The sequence below is a fragment of the Dermacentor albipictus genome, chromosome 2, assembly GCF_038994185.2.
Source record: "Dermacentor albipictus isolate Rhodes 1998 colony chromosome 2, USDA_Dalb.pri_finalv2, whole genome shotgun sequence".
Classification (NCBI taxonomy): domain Eukaryota; kingdom Metazoa; phylum Arthropoda; class Arachnida; order Ixodida; family Ixodidae; genus Dermacentor; species Dermacentor albipictus.
In genome coordinates this window covers 125,863,437-125,884,704 of record NC_091822.1, presented here as the reverse complement: position 1 = coordinate 125,884,704, position 21,268 = coordinate 125,863,437, and the positions used below count along the sequence as shown (strand labels likewise).

Sequence of the window (21,268 nt, the reverse complement as noted above, 5' to 3'; positions counted from 1 at the left end):
AAGCATCCTCACCCCCGAAGCATCCCCCACTTCCGATGGTATGGAATATGTTTCACTCACGTTTCGCCGTAACATTTGCAGTGCTGGGCATTGAAGAAAGAGCGGGAGCACTTCGAAGGGCATCAAATGCGATCTTCGGTTGCCAATAACTACACTTCTGCTCCACGCGTTTAAGTACTTCTTGCTGGAAATTATTTCTGAAGTTATCTATTTTAACTTCATGTGCATTTCCGGACGTTGATAAAAAGCGTTTCAGTGTCCCTTCGAGTTGAAGGAAAACGAATTGCGTGAATACGCGTTGACCCTCTAGGTGGTCTTAAAACCAACTGAGCGCAGCATGTTTAACTAGTTTTACCAGGCCCCACGTAAGGGAAATGGAGCGGCGATTCGCGAAGCTGATATTTTCTTTCTGCTTGGGGAATGCAAGGATGCTGAGATGCAACATCGGGCAAGAGGCAAAGAAAGCTCACCTTCAAAAACGCCTACATTTATTCAAAGGGAGGGTGAACCATACTAACTTGGTTCCATTTTGGTATCGCACAGGTGGAGTTTTGAGGGCTCGAAGCAAGTAAGCTGACATGCTACATATGCATAGCGTTTGTCAGGGAATTATTTTTCTCTGGCATTGGCATACAAAAAAAAAAGAAAAGTGGGGGTCTATTGAATTGTGTTTCGTTTGCGCCAATACTATATAGTGTGAATGATTGTACGACGAGGAATTATTGTTATTTACGACCGCAGAAATACAGTCCCCCCCCCCACCCCAAAAAAAGAATTCACGTGGCTGAGCACACTGTCTTATGTCGCACGTGCACAGATGCGACAGCACGACGATGCTTCTTCTTCTCCTTTTCGCCTGGTTTTTCGCGCGCCCCTCTTGGTCCGTGGCGCGCCTACAGGCGTCATCATCGCTGCGCAGGCGCGGCCGCAGGTCCTCCCGTCGGCATCGGGGCTCCCAGTAGGAGCATTCCGCCGGCTGGGTAGTAGACGCCCGGTATCGGCTACAAGCGCGCGCCATGATAATTATGGGTCAGGATGCATTGTATTAAAGCGGCAGTTTTTATGGTTGTTCAGTCGAGTATGTTACCTTTTTAACGCCGGCGCCGCCGCCACACACACACACAAAAAAAGAAAGAACACGTTACCGCCTAATATTTGTCTTGTACTGTTAAGAGAATGAATATTCTTCTTAATTTAATCAAGACATGTCTACCTCTGCGCACGTTCAAGAAATCGTTACCTACACTGCGACTAGCAAGGTTTCTGTATATAGAACGAATATGTGCTTCGATATGCCTCTAGGATTACGATGGTATAATGAAGGAAATTTTCGCGCACTGTTTCTGCGCTTATACTGAGAGTCTTATTTCTTCCCTACATAAGGAATGCCTCGTAACTACGTCATAAAGCTTTATCTTTTTCACGACGAAAGCAAGCTTAAAGGTGCTGGTAAAGCGTCGTGATTTCCTGTGTTGTATGCAGGTAACCTTACTCCTTTTATACGAAAATAGTTTCATTTATGTTATTTTTTCAGAAGTGAGGAAAGCAGATTCAAGGAGAACCTTCTATTGAAGTTTCAGCAAGAGTCATTCATGACCTACGCAATGCTAACTAAAACTGCTGCATTTGTTGATGTCCCTTCTCTGTACTACATCTCTTTTAGGCAAAAAAGACGTTCGTCAATACCCAATGCTGCACGTGCGGCTCTGGCAACACCCTTCGCTCATGAGGAACTCTCTTACATGCGTCTATTGATTAACTACTACAAGTGATCCGCCCAAATCTTGAACCTGCCAACATATTGTTACGCATGATGAAAACGAAGACCAGTGAACGTGCTTGCGGTCCCGAGTGGAGGAAGGAAGAAGAGGACAACGCTCAGTTGATAAACCAGCTGACCGCTCTTGCGCTCATCTTCTCGACCTAAAGTAAACCGTCCCCTTCATCTGTAATGGTTACAAACGGTCTCCTTCGCACGCAACAAAGACTGCTAGGCGCTGCCCTCGGAGTGGCTCCTTCTTCTGGCATGTCGAAGATGGTCACGGCTGATGGCGGGAGGCCGGCAAGTCGACGGCTTTGACGAAGCTGCTGCAGTGATGGTTCCGTTGTTGTGAGCGGTACCCCGCACCTCCACCACTTTGTTGCGTGCGAAGGAGACCGTTTGTAACCCTTACGGATGAAGGGGACCGTTTACCTTAAGTCGCGAAGGTGAGCGCAAGAGCGGTCAGCTGGTTTATCAACTGAGGGTCGTCCTCTTCGTCCTTCCTCCAATCGGGACCGCAAGCACGTTCACTGGTCTTCGTTTTCTTCATGCGTAACAATATATTAAGTTGTTTGACTGCAAGGAAATTTAATCCAAATGAACGAAAACTTCCTTTATCAAATTACGTGATTGTAATTTGCATTTCAGTGTAAATGTTCAGGTTAAACTTAAGCTTAGTGAAAAAAGTGTCGGTGGCTGTCAGCGTATCCTGATCCGCCGAACATGAGCTAAAGAAACAACAGCGATAAATCAAAGTTTTTTTATTGTAATGGGAAAATAAAACTTTATTTATAAGTCGCTCGGGGGAAGAGAGTCTCCCTTGGACATTTGTTAGACACGAAGCACTCTAACCGATCCTCAGGAACAACTCATTTATTAAGACCTTGCCGATGTCACGTTACCGCCGGTAACCATCTATTGCGTTATTCTCTAACCCAGGGCTATATAAACCGACTGAGAGACCAAACTTTCAGTTACTCTGCAATGTGGTTGTAGCAACCGTTTGTGCAGCCGGTGTATCTTTCACTGGTGTTTTACGTTGTGCTATTGGCTTCGCTTGACATTTATTGCGTAGCCTTATGTGGCGAGTCAGTCGGAAAGTTCCATGTGAAGCCAGAAAATCCATTTCTCTATACAAAGCAACGACGTGCACTTTAAGTATTTAAGCCCGTGCTTGATAGTTGCCATCGGGAGTACCTGACAAACGACCCGTTCTAGGCGTTAGCATTAGGCGTGCCGGCCCAAAGCATTATACGAGCACGTCCGCTTTCTGTGACCTATGCGCCATACGAAGAGGCGTTAAATCTTGTCGATAGTTGCCTTCACCTGTACTAAAAGGAAAATAGCAAGCGATGTGGGACGCCCTGGTGAACACCCGACCAGTGCGAGTGGAACGTGACTAAAGGTTACCCAGAACGAGAGGATGCGCCATTTGTGCATTGATTACGCATCAAGTGGGGATGCGCCGCCATCCCCACTTCGATGCGTGTGACGTCATCAGCGCGTTGGTAACGTCGCGCCGGGCATCATGCAAACTATTTATCAGGAACTTCCCTGAAAGGGAACTGTCGAAGTGTAGCGTCATGTGGTGGGATGCTTGATGCGGAATTGTGCCCTCGGCAATGTAAGTACGCACATTTCTCTGCTCATACACCTTACGCATACATAAGTAAGTACCACGTACTACTTCAGCATAACCCCCGCCCCACAGATCATTACCCCTATAACGCGTTACTCACGACGCCGAGGGCCATACAGTGCTACGCATACCATCGATAGCTCCCGTTCAGGGAGGTTCCGGTTTTTCGTGTTGTTGACCCATTTATACCATTACAACACGCCATGTGCACCCAATCGCAGCCTCGAAGGCATCATACGTTTTTAGCACGTGCAGTTACTAAACACTTGTCTCAAATGTTCAACGCTTTCCTCATGCCGCGAACCATACAGTTGCAACTGTATTTATGAGGAAGACTATACGTGTGGTTTAACCGTCTGCGCACATAGACAGCTTATCAGCATGTCCAAGCTGAAAAGTAAAACAAGGTAGCATATACTCATTCCATTGTCTCGAGCAGCGCTTTGTAGGTGTGAACTTCAACAGCCGAACATCTTTCAATAATAAATGTACCACGAAGCGCTAAAATACTATTTATTCGCTGGGGCCAACGCTTCCTCCTCCCTGGCAGAGGTTGTGATGACCAAGTCAAATCATTGCGCGACGGGCTCGCGCCGTAACGCTTTGTACTACGACAATAGCGAGGACCCGCACAAATCCACATGTAAGTAGGCCACGAAGCCTATATGACTCGCAGGACTACGATGATTCCACCTATAAAAAAACTCACCTACTGCACCTGCCACAAAGGTGACCGACAGCTAAACGAATCGTGCGGACTTGGTCGCAATAATACCAGGCAGAAGTGCACAAATCCGCACTCGAAGTCTTTCAAGCACTATAGAGAACGACCAGGAACTACGTCAGCGCCAACTATTTGTCAAATAATGTCGCAGTTTCACCCGAAAGGCGAAGCATTGCGAGTGGTAGCGAAGTATAGCGTTGCACTTGAAGTCTTCGGATGGTGTTCTAAGTGTATTCTGCTGCGACATCTCGGAACGACGCAGGAGAAAATGCAAATTCTGCTAGGGCAAAGAAACAGCACCCAGGCAGCTTCCAGGCGCCTTACGACGCTGGTGTGATAAGCGTCGCCAGTGGCATTGTGGGCGTCGTACCTCGATGGCGCACGATACGAGACTGACGGAAAACCGTTGCTCAGCGTCAGTCAGCGCCCAATGTAACATGTGATGATAGCTGGATGTTTAAATTCCAGGTTTTCTGAAAAGAGCTTCAGCAATTCGGAAAAAAAAATATCTGTGGTGGATAGCGCTATTTCAGTCCTTGAGCTGGCGTACTGGAAAGGGCGGACATTGTTTGAACAAGAAATAAAAGTTTCTGATACACTAATTATTAAAATTGACAAATCATTTTTACCTAATCAACGTATGTCACATATTGCGATTTACAAATTCTAGCTCGTGAACAGCACTGCACATCCACTTAGAGAATTAGGTAGATGACATCATTATCGCAATATGCACCCTGAAACTTGCTGTAAAAATGCACAGACGTTTTACTTACTTGTTTAAGAAAATGCCATTTTATGCATTGAAGCACAAAAGTAACCACACCGCCAATGTATTTATCCGCAAAGTTCGGCCAACCCACCGTGGTTGCTTACTGGTTATGGTGTTAGGCTGCTGAGCACGAGGTCGTGGGATCGAATCTCAGCCATGGCGGCCGCATTTCGATGGGCGCGAAGGGCGAAAACACCCATGTACTTAGATTTAGGTTCGCGTTAAAAAAAAAAAAGCCAGGTATATCTGGCTTTCCGGAATACCCTACTCCGGCGTGCCTCATTTTCAGATCGTGGTTTTGGCACGTAAACCCCGTAATTTATTTTTTTTTTCAGATTCGGGAATTAATATCTCGAGACGGGTGCCAAACTCACAATTCATTCTAATTTTGTATACCTTGTGAACTCGCAGTCTAGAATTGATAAGTAACACTGTGTGCTGCAAACTCATTCGTTGAAACTATATTTAGTAAATTGTTGTTAATCATTCAGTTGTACACTTGATTCCATAGCCCAGATAATGGATAATGTCCATCTGTTTGGTCCATCCAGCTCAAAGATTGTAACTGCGCTATCTGTCACAGATGACCTTTAAAGATTCCTGAAAAACACCGCATAAATACCCGGTATACACACAGCAACTCAGCAGTTATGCTATGTGCGCTTATATAGTGCGCGTGCCTACACCGCTGGGTCTCTTCGATTGTGCCTCTCTGACAGTCATGTACTGCCACGCAGACGAGGCGAAAGCATTGCCTACAGGGCAGTCGGGGGCTGTCAGAGACGAATGACCGAAAAGGCCTATTCGTGCTGATGATGATGATTCATGCCAGCAGCGGACATAGGAACGCTGCACTGGCTTCTCCAGCGAGGCACATATAACGTTCACGGCGCTGCCACTCCAGCCAAACGCATTCCACATTTCTGGGGACTGTCTATAACCTTCCACGCGCGAGTCGTGCATGTGCATAGCTTCGTTCTTTATATACGAGGCTATGGCGTGTGCTGTTATGGGAACACCGCGAGGACGGCCATGGCTACGACGCCAACGGCGTCAATATGTCCCCACCATTCGTATATTTGCTGTCGGGATAGAAACGCTATGCACATTCATATCTCATCGAAACATGATTCGATTTTTTTAGGGGGAAGGGGATAACCAAGTTTAGGAGATTAACAAGAGGGTAAATGCCAAAAGACCTAAAGCACAAGCGCCTCTTTTGACTGCAAGCTGAAAACAGGCACACAAAAATTCCGTCACAAATTAGTGAATATTCAGTCGCAATATGTGACACGTAGAAAGCAGAAGCTGTGCAATGTATGGCACGTGTGCGTTGGTGCTTTCTTTTACTACAAACACTTTGTGAAATGTAGGCACCTGCCACAGGTGGCACTTGGGAAATCTACAGCAATATCTCGTGTTCGGCTATAAAAAAGAAGCTGGGAGTCTAGCCCACGACCATGGGCTTAGCAGCGCAACCTCATTGCCACTAAAAAACATCTTCCACTTTGCGACCCTGCTCGTTGGCTGTTAATTGCCGGCACTGTTACTTGCACCTTTGCTGAAAACATGTGAAATACCTGTGGGACTTGCTGTGGGGTAGCCGGCAGGCCAGGTTCCTCCTTCTCAAAGGTGTCCTCAAGGCCGTTAGAAGTTAGCGTTCCTTGCTGCTTGACGCCTTCGTAGTAGTCGTGAATGAGAAACAACAATACGCCCTGCGCCATGAGACGAGAAAAAAATAGATTTGGCGCAAGTAGAAGTAACAGAAATAAAGAAAGCTGCAGAAGCGCGAGTGCAATATTTTTACTGAAAATTTTGACCCGCCGACGTAGCTTTCAAGAATGCCCGTGCTTTTTTTAGCAGCTATGTATTACGCACAAAAAGCAGCTGTCATGCTCCAACTTACAGTGATGGGACATTCTTGGTAGCATGAACGTGGATGAAGTGAAACCAAACAACACCGCAGGCAAGCACTACAATTCTGTATAAGCTGATGCTGCCCGCAGGAACCTCGAACCGACACTCCTTGAAAGAAAGGTCAGCTTTCTGCGTATTTTGGTTTACTTGCAAAACCTCGTTGACTGTATGATATGGCCCAACACACTGCGCCTTGAATCACACTGGTTTCCACGTGTATCATAGCTGTAGAGAATATGGTGCTGAGATGTAACTATGATTGCGCATTTACGTGTTTAAATAAGCGTGCTTGCTTTCGCTGGGGCAAGGTTACCGACACAAATAATAGATATGGATCAGTTTGCAGCGACGTGTTGTACAGTGCGTGCGAATAAATTGCTGCCACTTTTTACGTAACGAACGAAAGAACGGTTTTGTTAGTTAGTTGCAGATTTGGGTAGCTAGTAAAAAGGGTTTGTTGGTCACCCCAATCTGCGAGGTTCTCATCGCATCCTTTTGTCTTGGCCGGTGCGATTACATCCGCCTTCGCACTGCCGCATTTTGTCTCATTTTGAATCTTTCAGCTGTCTGCGAGTGATGTTAAATTTACAATACTGTTTCCGCTTGCCTCCTGAGATATATATATTTCGGCTATTCATAAACTAATTTGATCAATTTTTGCGGTAGAAGGTTCCTTAAAGGGCACGTAGCCCTCCCCCTCCCCCCCCCCCCATTTCGAGCGTATAACCAAAATTTGCTATGTGACCTGAAGAGGGGCCCTTTAGAGGGCCCTCTTGTAGCATGGACCACAACGAATTTGCTCATGGCCGTGTTACTGCCTTAGTCGTTGAATTGTCGTCATTCCGGCTTTACCATTTGGCTCTTGCCGTGCCGTCGCAATCATGCCTTCTGTGATGACGTGGTGCCTTAAGAAGTCTTATAGTTAGAGCAACTAGGTGTTTCCTCAAGGCCATGCTGCTATCATTGTCGTGGCATCGTCAGAATTTCACCTTTGTTGTGCGATTTTTGTTCATGCCGTCGTCGTCGCGCGGTCGTCGTTATACAGTCGTCATGCATTCGCGGTAATACCGCAATCATGATGCAGTTGCAAGGCCTTTCCAATGGAGTCATGCAATCTCTGTCATACCATCTTCGTGATGCAATGGTTGTCAACGCTTCGGGGTCCTACAGCTGCCTTCACGCATTCGTTCTCACACCGTCGCAGTGATGCCGACGTGGTCGTTCCATCGTCTAAATTGTGACGTGGTCAGCCAACTCTTGTCATGCCGTCGTCAGTTTACTGCTTTCATCGCTGTATTGACGTCATTTCGTGTCCGCAATCCTAAAATCACAACGCTGTCGTATTCCGATCGTGCTTAAGCTGGCGTCGGCAAACCATCGTCGTTAAAGCCTTGCCGTCCGCCAGTCTCTCCCAGGCACCCCTTGTCGTGCAATGCAGTGATCTCGTCGTGAATGGGTGATCGTCGGCGTTCTAGGTTTGTGATGAACTCGGCAACAGTTGTCCGAAGACGACAACATTGCAGCAGCTCTCCGGGGCACCTTCCACATTCTAAGGTAAAAAATGAATAAGCCAAAAGGCCCAACCATAAATCCTCACCACACTCCGTAGTTTTCTTGAGAAGTCATTTAACAATCTGCACGCCCTTTTCGCCTTGGCCGTTTGAGCGCGGGAAATTAGGTCGTACCTTCTTGCGATGGCAGCGAAGTCATGCGAAGCGAATTAGAACACGTTCTCAGTGTAGACATGCGCAGGAATGCCATAGCGAGGGAAGATGAAAGATATCTTTAAAATCATTTCCGTGCCTGTTAGTCCCACAAACCTTTCAACCTCTGGGAAGTTCGATTGATCGTCATAGATTACCACGTACGAGATCCCTGCAAACTGGAACAGGTCAATTTCGAGGTGGTACCATGCTCGTTCGGGTGTAGGCCATAGAAGCAGGTGTTCGCTCACTTGGCTGTAGCTGTATTTCCTACACACATAGCACGTTCATACCAAGTTCTTATTATCACTGCCTAGTCCTGGCCAAAAAAACAGCCTACGTGGCCTAGCCTTGCATTTGTTCGGTTCCATGTGACCCTCGTGTATCCGCCGCGCAATTTGTGCTCATGGCTTTGGCTACGACAATCTTGCTTCACTTTAGCAGTACGCCATCCACTGCCGATAAGTCTGATGTGAACGGCTCTAATTCCCCTTTGATGGTCGCACCTTTGTTTATTTGTTCTACAATGCTGCTTAAATACGGATCTGTGCGCGCTTCTTCTTGCAGTCATTGCTTTGTTGGTTTGCTTACAAGACAAGACCGCTGGAATTGCTTGGTCATCCACGTTTCTTCAGCGCACCCAGGCAGCGTGGCAGCAAGGGACAGGATGTGTGCAAGAAACAAGTCTTTCCCAGAGATGAACGGCAAGATAAAATCGTATTTGAAAGGATGTAAGTAAAATGGTAGCAGCCTTGGTGGCATTTACGCAACCCATTTTGGGGCGATAGAAATCAGAGGCCTGTGATCAGTTTCGACCAGGATCCTGCAGCCGTACACAAACTGATGAAACTTCAGTTCTCGTCATTTTCCTCAAAAACTATAGCGAGCACATCTTTTTCAATTAGAGCATAGCGCGTGTCCTTCTCGCTCAGAACACACGATGCTTACGTGACCATGCAGGCGCCATTTTCCGTGTTTTTGCAGTCAGGCGGTGACAATGCCGGTTCTCGAGGCGTCTATTATTACCTTAGTTTCTTTCCTTCAATCGAAAAGCGCTAGTAGCAATGTGTTTATCAGTACTTGGCAGATCGGAGCCCACTCATGCAGCACGCTTTCCTTCATTGGAACAGCACGCTTTCCTTCATAACGCAATGAAGTAATGATGCCTTGGCACTGGGCTAGGGTACATATATGCGAAAATAATTGACGACGCCCAACATTCTGCGAACCGTCTGCTTATCCTTCTGAGGTGGTATAACGTGTATGCCCTCGATTAACGGTGAACACCACTCTCGCTGCTCCCTTTCCCGAAAAATGTTATCTGTTTCTAACAAAGTACACATTTTTACGCATGAAGCATCAACCAGCTTGTTCCGGAACGGAGGGAACGGAAGAAACTGGTACATAAGAAGCCGATCATTGAGTTAGCGGTAAGAGCGAAAATAGAGCAATTCCGGATCAAGCTACAGAACAGGTAATCGGCTTTAACTCAGGAGGAGGACCTTAGTGTTGAAGCAACGAACGAAAACCTCATCGACATCATTAAGGAGTGTGCAATAGAAGTCGGGGGTAACATTGTCAGACAGGATATCGGGAAGCCTTCGCAAGAGACGAAACATCTGAATAAACAACGTCAATGTATGAAAGCCTCTAGCGCTACAGCTAGAATAGAATTGGCAGAACTTTTCAAGTTAATCAACAAGCGTAAGATAGCTGACGTGAAGAAGTACAACATGGATAGAATTGAGCAAGCTCTCAGGAACGGAGGAAGCCTAAAAGCAGTGAAGAAGAAACTAGGAATAGGGAAGAATCATGTATGCGTTAAGAGACAAATGGGACAATATCATTACTACTATGGATAAGATAGTTCAAATGGCTCAGGAGTTCTATAGAGATTTATACAGTAGCAGTGGCACCCACAATGATAATGGAAAGAGAATAGTCTAGAGGAATTCGAAATCCCACAAGTAACGCCGGAAGAAGTACAGAAATCCTTGGGAGCTATTCAAAGGGGGAAGGCAGCTGGGGAGGATCAGGTAACAGGAGATTTGCTGAACGATGGTGGGCACATTGTTCTAGAATAACTGGCCACCCTGTATACGCAATGCCTTATGACCTCGAACGTACCGGAATCTTGGAAGAACGCTAACATAATCCTAATCCATAAGAAAGGGGGCGTCAAAGACTTGAAAAATTATAGACCGATCAGCTTACTGTCCGTTGCCTTCTAACTATTTGCTAAGGTAATCGCAAATAGAATCAGGAACACCTTAGACTTCTGTCAAGCAAAGGACCAGGCAAGATTCCTTAAAGGCTACTCAATAATAGACCATATTCACACTATCAATCAGGGGATAGAGAAATGAGCGGAATATAACCAACCGTTATATATAGCTTTCATTGATTACGAGAAAGCGTTAGATTCTGTCGAAACCACAGCAGTCATGGAGGTATTACCCAATCAGGGTGTAGACGAGCCGTATGTAAATATACTGAAAGATATCTACAGCGGCTCCACAGCCACCGTAGTCCTCCACAAAGTAAGAAAACAAAATCCCAATAATGAAAGGCGACAGGCATGGAGATACGATCTCTCCAATGGTATTCACAGCGTGTTTACAGGAGGTCTTCAGAGACCTGGACTGGGAAGAATTGTGGATAAGAGTTAATGGAGAATACCTTAATAGGTTGTGACTCACTGATGATATTGCCTTGCTTAGTAACTCAGGGGACCAATTGCAATGCATGCTCACTTACCTGGAGAGGCAAAGCAAAAGAGTGGGTCTAAAAATTAATCTGCAAAAAACTAAAGTAATGTGTAACAGTCTCGGAAGAGAACAGCAATTTACAATAGGTAGCGGGGGACTGGAAGTGGTAAGGGAATACATCTACTTAGGGCAGGTAGTGACCGTGGATCCGGATCATGAGACGGAAATAATCTGAAGAATAAGAAAGGGCTGGGGTGCATTTGGCAGGCATTCTGAGATCATGAACAGCAGGTTGGCATTATCCCTCAAGAAAAAAGTGTATAATAGCTGTGTCTTACCAGTACTCACCAACGGGGCAGAAACCTGGAGGCTTACGAAAAGGGTGTTATTTAAATTGAGGACGACGCAATGAACTATGGAAAAAATAATGACGAGTGTAACGTTAAGGAATAAGAAATGGGCAGATTCGTTGAGGGAACAAACTCGAGTGATTGACATCTTAGTTGAGATCAAGAAAAAGAAATGGGCATGGGCAGGACATGTAATGAGGAAAGAAGATAACCGATGGTCATTAAGGGTTACGGACTGGATTCCAAGGGAAGGGAAGCGTAGCAGGAGGCGGCAGATAGGTGGGTGGATGAGATTAAGAAGTTTTCAGGGACGACATGGCCACAATTAGTACATGACCGGGGTAGTTGGAGAAGTATAGTAGAGGTCCTTGCCCTGCGGTGGGCGTAATCAGGCTGATGATGGTGATGATGAGCTTGCTCCGCTCGCTTTAGTACGGCTTAAATCATGCTGCTCTGTCGAGCCCCACAAGGGCAGATTGTCGTCAATGTATACGCGTACTCCTGTCAGGTGTTCAAAAACTGTTAACGTTCTGGGGAAGATCTCGCACGCTGAAGAAATTCCAAACGGCAGCCGTAAGAACCTGTAGCGATCAAAGGGCGTTGTGAATGTGCACACGCACGTCGTAGCGGATGTCGCTACGACGTCATTCGCTCGCTTAATCTAATGAACACCAACGCCGAGGCGCGAGTTAGAGCTTGTACTCCAGTATGAACACTTTCTACTAATTTCATGTGTTTTTTACATCTTCAAAAGTTGTAGGACGTAATTTTTGGTGTTTTAGCGCAACATATTCAAAAAGAAAGCCTAGAGAGACACGAACGGAACATGCACTATATGATACGCTTTTGAGTCGGCATTTTTCCAATGACTTCACTTTGATATAAGCTTTGATATAAGGTAACGCGGCATTCACTTTGATATAAGGTAACGCGGCATAAAAGGGGCATTAAAGCTCGGTAGCATTTACCCTGTCTTTTCCAACATTTTGTTCCGTGTCTGAATTGCACAATGTATACGTGCTTTTTTTTAGCTTAGTTATTTCGCATGTCACGATGCTTTATATCTACCTCGGTTGAGTGAATGTTGCCATATAGTGCAGTCCCCTGTCTGCATTGCACATTGCAAAAAACATAACATTGTCCGTCATGCAGACTCACCTTAATGGCAGTGGCGATGGTAGTTCCAATTAAAAACAGCATTAAAAGAGCCTCCTGCATGAGAAAACAGTACGCAATGTTGTCTAGTGAGCACGCATCTTTGTTGAATTTTTTAATGACCGAGTCTTTTTTTCTTGCAAGCACAATAATGTCTGCCCGGCTTGGTGGTCCTATAAAGTTGGAGTTGTATATGTGAGCTATTGTTTGCACTGCTCCAAAAGAAAGCTACCAAAGCTGCTGTACGTTTGAAACACTGATCATTCATTCTTTAGGCATGTTGGAACTCTGAATGATTAAGCAAAAAAAACTTTGTTCTGCAAAGCAATACTCAAAAGAAAATGACGGAGAATCGTTTAGAAGAGCCATCTAAATTTATACTTTATTGACTGCTTGAAGCATTCTGTAAACAAAAATTCATCTTCGTAACCCACAAGAATGAGGCATAATGAAACAGCATCTTACGTATTATACGACTTTGCTAGCCCTGCACCTCACGTTGACGAGTATAGTCATGAAATTTTTTTTGTACCAATATAAGGGATGACGACTATGGTCGTCATAAACAAACATTTCTCACACAGTGAATCTGTGACGACTATACTCGTCCTATAACCTTTAGTTGCTATTCCTGACACTTGGTGACCACACTTGTCCATGTTATGCCTTTAATTATATTGCCATCTCAGACAACCATGCGTAAAGCATGGCTGCCTCCTCAAAGCGAGACAATCAAAGCGCGCGTAAAAGAAATTATTTTGACGATTCCTCTTTAGACAACAGCTCTGTCGGGTTTCGCTCGGAAGCGGAAAGTGCCGTGTTCTGACCTGATGAGTCTGATGGCCCGGAGCACCTAGCGGCTGACCGTAAGTCTACCATACGAAGACTGCTTACTAAGTGCTTTAGGAGCTGCGTAAAAGTATATGGCTGCTATTCATATGCATGTTTTTGCAACGTTTAGGTTATTTTTTCTTCGTATTGTCTGTTTTTCATAGTGCATCTAGCCGTGCGAGACGTCTTTTTGCAAGACACCAGGACAATGCAGTGCACCCTTCTTCAAGCTATATTCTTACGCAATTGGTGAAATAAAGAAACCCTATTGAATTGAAATGATGATGCTGTGCTATTCAGAATAAGAAAGCTTGCAGACTGAGGGAAAAAATTTCCGGTAAATTTGGTACAATTTTCTTCTCGCGCTAGGAAAGGGGTCAGAATATGAGCTAAACAAAATGAACACCAAAACTATGCAAGCTGCCCGAAAAGGTTCACTGCTTCAAAGTTTGGAGCAAAGGCTGCGCAGTCGCGCCAGTGATGGGCTAAGCCTACGTTCTTTCTCTTGCAGCGTGATCTGCTTCAACATCAAGAGGGGATTTGGCGAAACCTTTTGAAGAGAACGTTCGGAACTTATAATTCCCACTGGCAGAGGCTGCACACCATGCGAACGAATTCTTAGCGACGAGTGCTACGCGGCTTCCTACTGTGAAGTTCTTCAGCATTGTGAGCTACAGTGGTATGCTGAGGGATTCCGGAGAAAGAAGCAGACGTATATATAGGAGTCCTTTGCGAAACTACGCAAAACCTATTGCTGGTAGAAAGTGAAAATATCTACAACTGTTACTAATACAGCAATAGTGGTTCTTAAGTGAACTTTTTTTCGATAAAAGAGCTTACACAACCCTATAGTCAGGGCATGGACGAAAAAAATTAAGCACATCCCCGACAACGGTATTGGGGTTGTTAAAAGTGAGCACTTGAGCTTTTTAGTAACTACTTGAAACCAAGGTAAGAAGATGTAGAGGAACGCTATGCACGCCAAAAATAAAATGTGACATGAGTCGGTGAGGATTCATTCTGCAAGTATAAAAAAATATTAAGCAACACACCTTATCTTAAAGACCACTGCGGTTATTTTTGGAGCTCAACGAATCTGAATGCATTCTGCTCAGTGCTTTTTTTCTGCACGCTTCCGTCATTTCTTGAAAACATCAGGCTTTAAATGTGCGCAGATGTTTTACAAATAAATTTCGTTCATTCCATCGTACCACATTCCTTGCCTGCTCCTCAGCTGCTGGCCACATTGTGTTATGACGCAAAAGGCGATGTACGCAGAACATGCTGGCAATGAATTGTAGCAGTAAATTAGTGACAGTGAGCTAGTGTTTGGTGTGAGAAGTTGCTGTCGCGAAAGAAGTACATTCTACGTGCACGGGTAAGAGATGGGAGACAAGTGGTGCTGCGTTGTTGCCTGCAAGAATTTCAGCTCTCACCGTCGCACTCACAGTAGAGCCGATATCGATCGCGTTCAGTCGAGATTAAGCCTGTCACACCCGCCGAGTTCGTGCGACAACTGGTGGCGTACTTCAGCGACCGGCCTGAAGCCAATTAAGCCATTACGATGTAGAAAACTGCTTGTGTAGTTAACTTTTGACCATGCGGATTTGCAATAAACTATTCTTCATTTCGCACAGTGCGCACACAAAAAGTTACAGGCAGCGACACGGCGAGCTATCAACATCAGTACGTTGCTGTTCTCGAAGGCTGCCACCCAGCATTCGCCGTCACTTCCCTAGCCTAAATGTGACTACTCACGTGGGTGCATCTTTTAAGTATTGCTATGTTGAGTCATTATTTGGCTTCTGAGGAGCACTGTTTCCCTCGTATCCGAAATGGGCCGCGAGCGTAGGCCCCTTCGATACAGCAGCGTAAACAACCACCTGGTTCAGCTGCCAACGGTGTCAATACTGGCATCGGCGTTTGCGCGAGAAAACTGCGCGAGAAATGCGCGCAATGTCCTCATCTATGTCTACTTTATGAAACACAATAAATGTGTGCATGAAGAAAATAAGAAGAGCAATAAGTACGCAGCATAACAACGCTCCCGTACTACGGTCTCCCGCTCGCAGTTTTCGAAGGTGTGTCGTCACTCATGTCAGTGCTCTCAGAGTGATTCAATGTGGGTTACATGAACAACATTGGCATGTTTTGCTATGTTCTGGCATGAATTGATGTCACTGATGGGCGGCTAGCATTATATCCCCAACGAACGACTAGTGGTTGCGGTACCTGTCCATGTAAACAAATGCACCGGTCGGTGGTTTGGAATATCAGCAGTGTTTTTGCGGGATACAAATGTGGAAGGCAGTGCTGTACACTATTTTATAGTGAGCATGCGAAACACTTCCATATGGATGGGCAAAACACCTCAAATAGAAAGCAGCACACGTAAAATCAGGGGTTAGGGCTGCCCTCGGTGTTGAGAGTGCAGCCCTCTATGCATGGGCACTGGTTTTCGTGGTGGCGGGTCTAATGCGAACGGCAATTCGTGGCTCTTGAATTTTGTCGGAATTGTAGCTGTCATTGCATGGCAGATCCAAAGAGGTGGTGCAGCGTCTGCTCTTCGCCGCTTTTGTTTGCCGCACGAGCGACACCGGCATGCCTTGCGCGCCTTCCCCACTAGCGTGCCTCTCGTGACGTCACACCAAGGGGTTCATTCGCGGGCTTGGTCAGGTGTAGGTTTCGTTGTAGCGCTTTTGTGCTTACTTAAAGTTGTTTTGCTATTTGCGGAACAATTTTACTGTCAGATGCGTGACAGGGGGCTATCGGGAACCCAAATATTTCATTACCTTGATATGGTGAAAAAAAGTCACCGAACTTGTCTTTGAGCATTGCTGTCAGTGGATATTATTTATGCGAGTATGAATTAGCTTAGTACACTAAGATCAGCGCTTTCAGACTTACCCCAGCCGTTACGGTGTCGCTTGGGGGATTATTCTTTAGATACTGTAACGACAAAGGTTGCAAAAGTTGATAAATTATGTTCTTGCAAAAGGCTGAATTGATGTCCTCGCTTTCGCGCACTAACTAAATCAACAAGCTCGGTGCCATGCTCGCACAGTGAAACATGAACTCATCTCACTCGATAACCGAAGACACTCGCTGGTAGTGTGCTGGTATGATAGAGAGCGGCACCAGTGGCGAGCGAATGCCCCCTTCCTGCTGCCTCGCACTGCAACGGGAAGTCAGCGCGCAAAAGCACAGCGCACACGACGCCATCAGCCATCTTCGGTAGCCTATAGCCTCTGAGCCCACCGCAGTTTACCTCCAAGACAGGGCTGCACTGCTGCCAGTCAGATGTTGCGCGCCAGCGTGCCCGCTCCTAGCGCGCACATTTCCTTCTTTCTCCATCCCACCTCTCTAGGAGCACGTGAGAAAACGGAGGACAACCCCTCCGCCCTCTTGCCTTGCGCGGGCGAGAAGGCGCCACTGCACGAAGGCACCATTTTTCTCGGCCACACCCGCACGCTTTCCTTATCACCTACAGCATACGGCACGCGGCCACGCTCTTATCGTAATCTTCTGCGGAACATCACGGCCTCGGCGACGACGACGGCGTAAATTAGTTTTTAGTGGGCTTATAAATGCTATCACAATAAAATATTTAACTACTTTGAGGCAGTGAGTACGAGTCACGGGGGATCAATGTAAGTGACACAAGTAAGCGGGTACTGGCGCGCGTGTCTTGAATGTGCAAAACGCGAATTCTCGCGAGGGGCGGCAGGCGCAAGGCGCGGAGACACTGCCTTGCGGCCGTGCGCTTGTCCCCTAGACATGCCGGCATTGCGGAGTGCGGTCGAGTTTGTTTATGCTCCGCAGCTAGCTGCCGGCTGTTGTGACTTCGGAGTGGAGGACGAAAGACGGACTCTTTCCGCAGAAGAAGAAGAAACGAGGAACTTTATACAATATTTTGCAGAAAGGGGATAATAGCGTACAGGTAGCAGTGAGAGCCCATCAGACCAACCGGGCGGCTGGAAGCAACTCTCTCCTCTCACAATGGGCCGGTTCTGCTTTAAATCTCTTCTTCCTCGATGCTACTGGCCGAAAGAAGTGTGTTCGCACGTGTTTTCCAATTTAAATTGCGGAATTATTTTCATGCGACGCCCTGACATCTTTTGCAGTACATGAGGAGGAGTAGAAGAGAATAAAGAAAAAAAGAAATCATTGATTTCGCTTTTTTTTTGAAATCTAAGCACGGTGCTGCGAAAGATGCAGAATTCCTTACAACCACGGGAATAAATATGCAATGCGTGCAGTCTTATCCAGCGCGTGTGTCTGCTTCTTGAAACGCTTAACACGGCTACATTTGCCCATGACGCGTAATTGGTTGCCTGACGTTTAGCTGCGGCAGACGCTATCGTTTTTGCCCAACGGGCTATTTCATGCTTTCGCATCAAAATAAAAGCAAAGCAAAAAAAGTAAAGAAACGAGTTGCTGGCACTGCCATGGCGTTGCGGAGTGGCTTTTCCACTTTACATTGGAGCCATAAATGACCGACCCTCGCGCAACTCCGGCACCTTAAGAGGAGCCATATACGGTAACTCGAATAAAATTCGGCGCTCGGCGCCGCGACGCGCAACATCTGCCATCGTCCTCGACTGTTGAGCAATAAATTACTTCGCGAGTCTATTCGATTGTGACCGTTTTCGGTGCGGCGTGAGCGTTAGACGGTGGTTCCAGTCCGACAGTGAGTATAAATAACATAAAAACAAATAAATTGATATAATTGACTGCTCCACGAAAACATTCGCGTTTGCTGCTGTCTTTCTATTTCGAAAATACAGTTTTGTTCGGCAGAATAATGCTTAAGAACGGCGTAGACGTTACTTTCGCAGGGTAAGTTTTCATTCGTTTCTGACGTCGCGTGACAGACAGGCGATATAGGCACGTCCCCATAAGTTTTAAACAATAGCGGGGCAATAACAGCGACCAAGGGAAAGAATTCGAAATATGTTTTAGTTTTGGGCAACGTAAATGCATAAGCAATTTGCAGACGTCATTTTCAGATCCACAGTTTTCACGGTTTTCGCGATGTCACCTGACATACAGGCGTAGTTGGCGCGGCCCTAAAAATTTTGAGCAACCGCGGAGGGATAATGGCGCCAATGGAAGAAAAACAGATTGGAATAGCTTTACGTCATGGCACCACTGGACATATCGCACGCTCGTTTGGTTTTATGTCGGTACTAGAGGCACCACATATGCATTATTAACCAGGTATCTGATGGATACGCTAATCAGCTACCAGTGCATGCAGGGTGAGTTACATGAAGATCTGCCTTCTAGCGCATACGACATATTGCACATCAATCTCGACGGTCACGATATGATAACACTGCCTTATATGGGGCCCTACAGCTAGGCCACATTGCTAAGTTGCACACAAAATAAGAAACGCCGGACAATGCAGACTTGACATATTACAACGATCGACCAATGAAAGCCGCTGAAGGCAACGTTTCGATAATCGAACTTTTCGTCGTAAGGGAAGAAAGTTACAAACACTAGTACGTTCGTCGAACGCATGCTCCAGCGACATACGTTACTGGACCACTCGTGATCGTTGCTTAAATTGAGGACGTCATTATTGACAAATTTCTTACTTCTTGCCACTTCAGGTTGTTGCCATATAAGTACCTGAGGCACTGCAACAGTGAAAAGGATATGGTTGTAAGCAGGATTTGCAAAGCCATAGTAAAGTACAATTGTTACAAGCACAAAGGGCATGGATTCGACCAATGACAAAATGAAGATTGCTAAGTAGCCTACCTTGAAGTTTACTTATGAAAGAGAGACTTCAACTAGAAGCAGTGTTTCTCCATTGGTAATCTACCTCCAAGCTGCGGAAGGGAACCGGTAAGCAGGTGATGAGCGTTTGCACTGTTAAATAATTAGATTTCATCCTGCGATGAAGTCCTGGTAGAAAGATGGGTTATCAAAGCAAGCAAAGCAAGCGCCTTATTTAGGGAAACCTTAACTTCACACGGCCTATTGTATTGGCGCTTCTCACCTTCCTGTCCTCACCTTTATTTCGATCTTTTATTCTTTTTTGTCCCACTTCATCCTTTCTCTGCGCATAGTTTTAGGCAAGAGGGTACTAGCCGAGGCCGACTTCTCGGCCTTTCGGTTAAAAATATTCTGTCTTCTAATTCAGCGAAAACTTCCTTAAATTTTTATTGCAATATTTTTTAAAAATTTTCTAATAAGCTTGGGCCGTTTATAACTTTGTCTCAAGTGTAGAAAATCGCACATATGGGATGGTTGTTCGTAAGAGGATTAGGTGGCTAGTTCTGCCAGCTGTGACAAACATCGCTTTTCTAACGAAATGTTTATAAATATTTTGGCTGCATCAAATCATTTTTAGCACAGAAATTTCCCTTCACTCGATGTACTTATTTTTTGTTTCGGGCGTCAAACTTAATCGGGCTCTCGCTTGAGCTCTCGGGCTCTATAGGAAAACGAAAGTTTGTATACCTGCACGGTAAAGCTACACGTTTTTTATCCAGCATGGAAGCGCTGTATTTCAAAGGCTCGTGCTATAGATATTAAAGGAACAGCATCAACTGGAATGGTTTAAGTATCATTTGAAAACGAGTATGACATTCTCATAGAATTTCGAATGAATTTGACGACAAAGGCCCCCACTGTACCTCTATCACTTATTTTTTTTTATTTCACTTCTTCAGCGCTCTAGCCTTACAAGGATTAATTAAGTAGTAAATTGCTCTACATTCAGAAATACGTATCTTGAAACAATTATTGTGTGCGTCGAAAGGAAGTACGACAGTTTCGCGCACGCATTGCGGCTAAACTTACGAGAGCGTTATAAATAGGACTTCCTCATTTGTAATCAATTTGTATCTCCTAAACAAACATTTTGCTTTGTACTTCCCAGAAAATAATATTGTTGCGGAAATTAGGCGCTAAATGAGACTAAATGAAGGCATACGAAAATGCCGGGATACAATATTAGCTTCAAAAACTATAATGCAATACTTAAAAGCACTACGTGAACGCAGAAGGAAGAAGTAAAGCAAATACATTTGTTACCCGTCATCTCTCTGTGGCGTGAACATAAGAAACCACGGCACACCACTTACCACCGAACTTACTTGCATTTCTTTAGTATAATACATTTTGCGGGCATAACATCAAAAATTCAAACTCTGGAGCGACAGAGGATGCTTGCATAGAAAGAAACGAGAGAGAAACCAATCGGGAGAGGTTGAGAAGATCAAGGAACGTACTTACCATCCTCTGAAATGGAGTAAACGCTTAAGATTTTATAACTGCATTTGATGAAATTGTTTCTGCGAATTTTGTGAGCAGCAGGGGGAAGTCGTAGTGATATATTTCAGAGGTGGAAGAAACAACGTGTCTTGAAACAAACGTCACATTTGAATTGTAATCCCTCGAACCTACCTTCGGAGGAAGGTAGCTAATCATCCATTGGCTACAGGTAACAACGTGATGTCCTTATTTTGTGGTATTTAAGCCAGCGAACAATAAACGACTTCTCTAGACCGCGAAGGTGCGTTTGATGAGCCTCTCTAGACAGAGAAACTTAGCTAGAGATGCACTCTGCTAATGAATAGTCGCTATATATATCCATTTCAGTACAGCATTACTAAAAGCCGTTACAGGTGTCCGATTGTAGTTCAATCGTGCACTATTGCGATAAAACAAATGAAGGTCATTACAAAG

General features: G+C 45.4%; 1 protein-coding gene across 6 annotated transcripts in view; it reads right to left on the bottom strand.

The window, feature by feature from the left end:
- Positions 1-471: 471 nt before the first annotated feature.
- Positions 472-21,268, bottom strand: part of LOC135895917 (uncharacterized) — a 40,549-nt gene continuing 19,752 nt past the window's right edge. For 4 of the 6 annotated variants that reach the window (XM_065424166.1, XM_065424172.1, XM_065424169.1 and 1 more), the window contains 5 exons: positions 19,168-19,209; positions 16,469-16,510; positions 12,734-12,787; positions 6,478-6,612; positions 472-1,001 (listed from right to left, as the gene is read on the bottom strand). In XM_065424166.1, the coding sequence (XP_065280238.1) occupies positions 906-1,001; positions 6,478-6,612; positions 12,734-12,787; positions 16,469-16,510; positions 19,168-19,209 (369 nt within the window). In that variant the 3' untranslated portion in view covers positions 472-905. The remainder of the gene's footprint in view (positions 1,002-6,477; positions 6,613-12,733; positions 12,788-16,468; positions 16,511-19,167; positions 19,210-21,268) is intronic. The other 2 variants (XM_065424168.1, XM_065424170.1) reach the window with 2 other exon arrangements.